General features: G+C 35.7%; 1 protein-coding gene across 1 annotated transcript in view; it reads left to right on the forward strand.

Moving 5' to 3' along the window:
• Nucleotides 1-1,370, forward strand: part of GALC (galactosylceramidase) — a 48,154-nt gene extending 46,784 nt beyond the window's left edge. The window contains 1 exon segment of the mRNA XM_012640403.1: nt 251-1,370. Within this exon segment, the coding sequence (XP_012495857.1) occupies nt 251-397 (147 nt within the window). The 3' untranslated portion in view covers nt 398-1,370.
• The last annotated feature ends 1,005 nt before the right edge of the window (nt 1,371-2,375 follow it).

Raw genomic sequence — 2,375 nt, forward strand, 5'->3', positions numbered from 1 at the left:
CAAGGAAATATTGAGGTATTCCTTGTACCTTGGGGACTATTTAAATAGGAAGGTAAGAATTTCCTCCCAGAAAATCTTTTCTATATTTTAAACTTCTGCTCAAACTTAACAGAATTGTGTTTTGCTGTGGTAAGTCTTGAGTAAGAAGGAGATTTACTCTACTAAGTAGATGGGCCATATATTATTAAGAAACAGACTTCAGAGGGTCATTTCCATATGTTTTCAAAGGATGTGTTTCTCTCTACTCCAGGGTCGTTTAGCCTCTGGTATGTTGAATGACAAGTTTCTGTGGACAGACATCCCTGTGAATTTCCCGAAGAATGGCTGGGCTGCTATTGGAACTCACTCCTTTGAATTCGCACAGTTCGACAACTTTCATGTGGAAGCCGCACGCTAATAATCGCAGGACATCATAGAACACTCTTTGGATTTTCTTCCTTTCTTTTTGATTTTGGTTCAAAGCCAATTCTTGTTTTGATGGACCAATATATGAGCCTTTGGAGGCTAAAAATAATGAAGAATAAGTGGGGAGAAAAATATATGTTTGCTGGAGCCTGTAGAAGATTTTATTAGAACTAATTCCAGAGGGAAAACAAGTGAATCTTTAACACTACCTGGTGTGTTCCCTAACATTTCAAGCTGTACATCACTCATCCTTAGGAGTGGTTTGAGTGGTTCAGACGTTGAAGCCTCGGGGCTAATACTGAGGTCACTGTCTTCATCTTATTTGCAAGTGATCATGCGGATGACCGTCACTGAGATGTGTTTATGAATGCTGACCTTGTGTGTCAGTGAGCTGGTGTCCTCATCATAAGATGATGCTGCCATAATAGGAAGCCGAGGGACACTGGAAGTAGCTTTTTGAAGAACACTTCGACATGTTATCCTTACACTCTAAAAAGTACTTTTTTTTCTTTTCCTTTTTAAGATGATGCTTTTGAATTGCATAATATGGTGAGTGGGATGATTTAAAAAATGCCTCATTAATAAACTACCTCTAAAACTATTTCTGCAGTAATAAATACTAGCAGATTAACTGGGTTATTTGCATTCTTTAATTCTTTAGATTCCAGCTTTTAGTCTTATAACCCTTATAACCTGTGAATGATCTCCCAGGTGGCTAGATGAAGGGAGAAAACCTATAAAGCCAATGCTGTGAGTGAGTCGAGAGACAAAGCTGTAGCAATTTTCTGTGTCTTATTTCACTGTGCCTTTCGTGGTCTGTCCTCACATGTGGCACTGGTGACAGACTAAAACAGCGAGTGAACGCTTTTGTCTCATGTGTGGAAGGAGAACACTTAGCCTTTTGCTAGCTCATGGAATTGGATCATCTAATGTTTTGTACGGTTAAATGCACTTATTTTTTAAAAGTCCAAATGTGTTTATATTTAAATATGGATGAGCATATTTCTCATGTAGTATGATTTATGTCTAAGCATTAATGTAGCTCTAAGAAGCAAATCAATTATTCATGGAGGTAAAGTAAATTCTGGAAATCTTTGTAAGGAAATAATTATTCATTAAACTAATTCTATATAGGAATTCGTAAGGGTCTAACATAGGCTTAGCTACAATGACGTTTTGCATTACTTTTGAAGACAAGAAGCTGATTACTAGAATAAATCAGATTACAGAGAAAATTTTAAAATTAAAACCAAGTCAGTGATTTTCAGTTCATATTTCTAAGTATTCTTTAAAACTGGCATTATAGAGGCATTAATATAATTTATATACGATGAAATGTTCCCATTTTAAGTATACAATTTAGTGAGTTTTTATAAATGGATATACCCGTGTAACCAACACCCTAATCAAACTATCGACTATTTCCCTCACCCCGGAAGTTCTCTTGTATACCTGTGCAGTCCATTCCTCTCACTCCCAATCTCGGGCAACCACTGATATGATTTCTGTCACTATCAATGAGTTTTCTTTATTCCAAAACATCATAAAAGTGACATCATATACTGTGTACTCTTGTGAATGGTTTCTTTCAGTCAGCGTGATGCTTTTGAGATTTGTCCGTGTTGTGTTTATCGGTGGGTTGCTCTTTCTTATTTATGAAGAATAGTTCATTATAGGAATATACTACAATTTGTTTTTTCCCTCCACTTTCCAATATTAAAAATAAAACTACTACCTACCTTTACAACAAACTTTTGTATCAAATGTGTTTTTATTTCTTCTGGATGAATACTGAGGAGTGAAATTGCTGGGTCTTAAGTATGTTTAACTTAAGAAACCCCCAAACAGTTTTCCAAAATGATTGTATGATTTTACACTCCCATCAACAATATTTGAGAGTTCCAGTTGCTCTATATTCTTGTCAGTGTTTCATGCTGTCATTCTTTCTAATTTTAAGTCTTAATTGTGGT

The sequence above is a fragment of the Propithecus coquereli genome, unplaced genomic scaffold, assembly GCF_000956105.1.
Source record: "Propithecus coquereli isolate 6110/MARCELLA unplaced genomic scaffold, Pcoq_1.0 Scaffold152, whole genome shotgun sequence".
Lineage (NCBI taxonomy): Eukaryota > Metazoa > Chordata > Mammalia > Primates > Indriidae > Propithecus > Propithecus coquereli.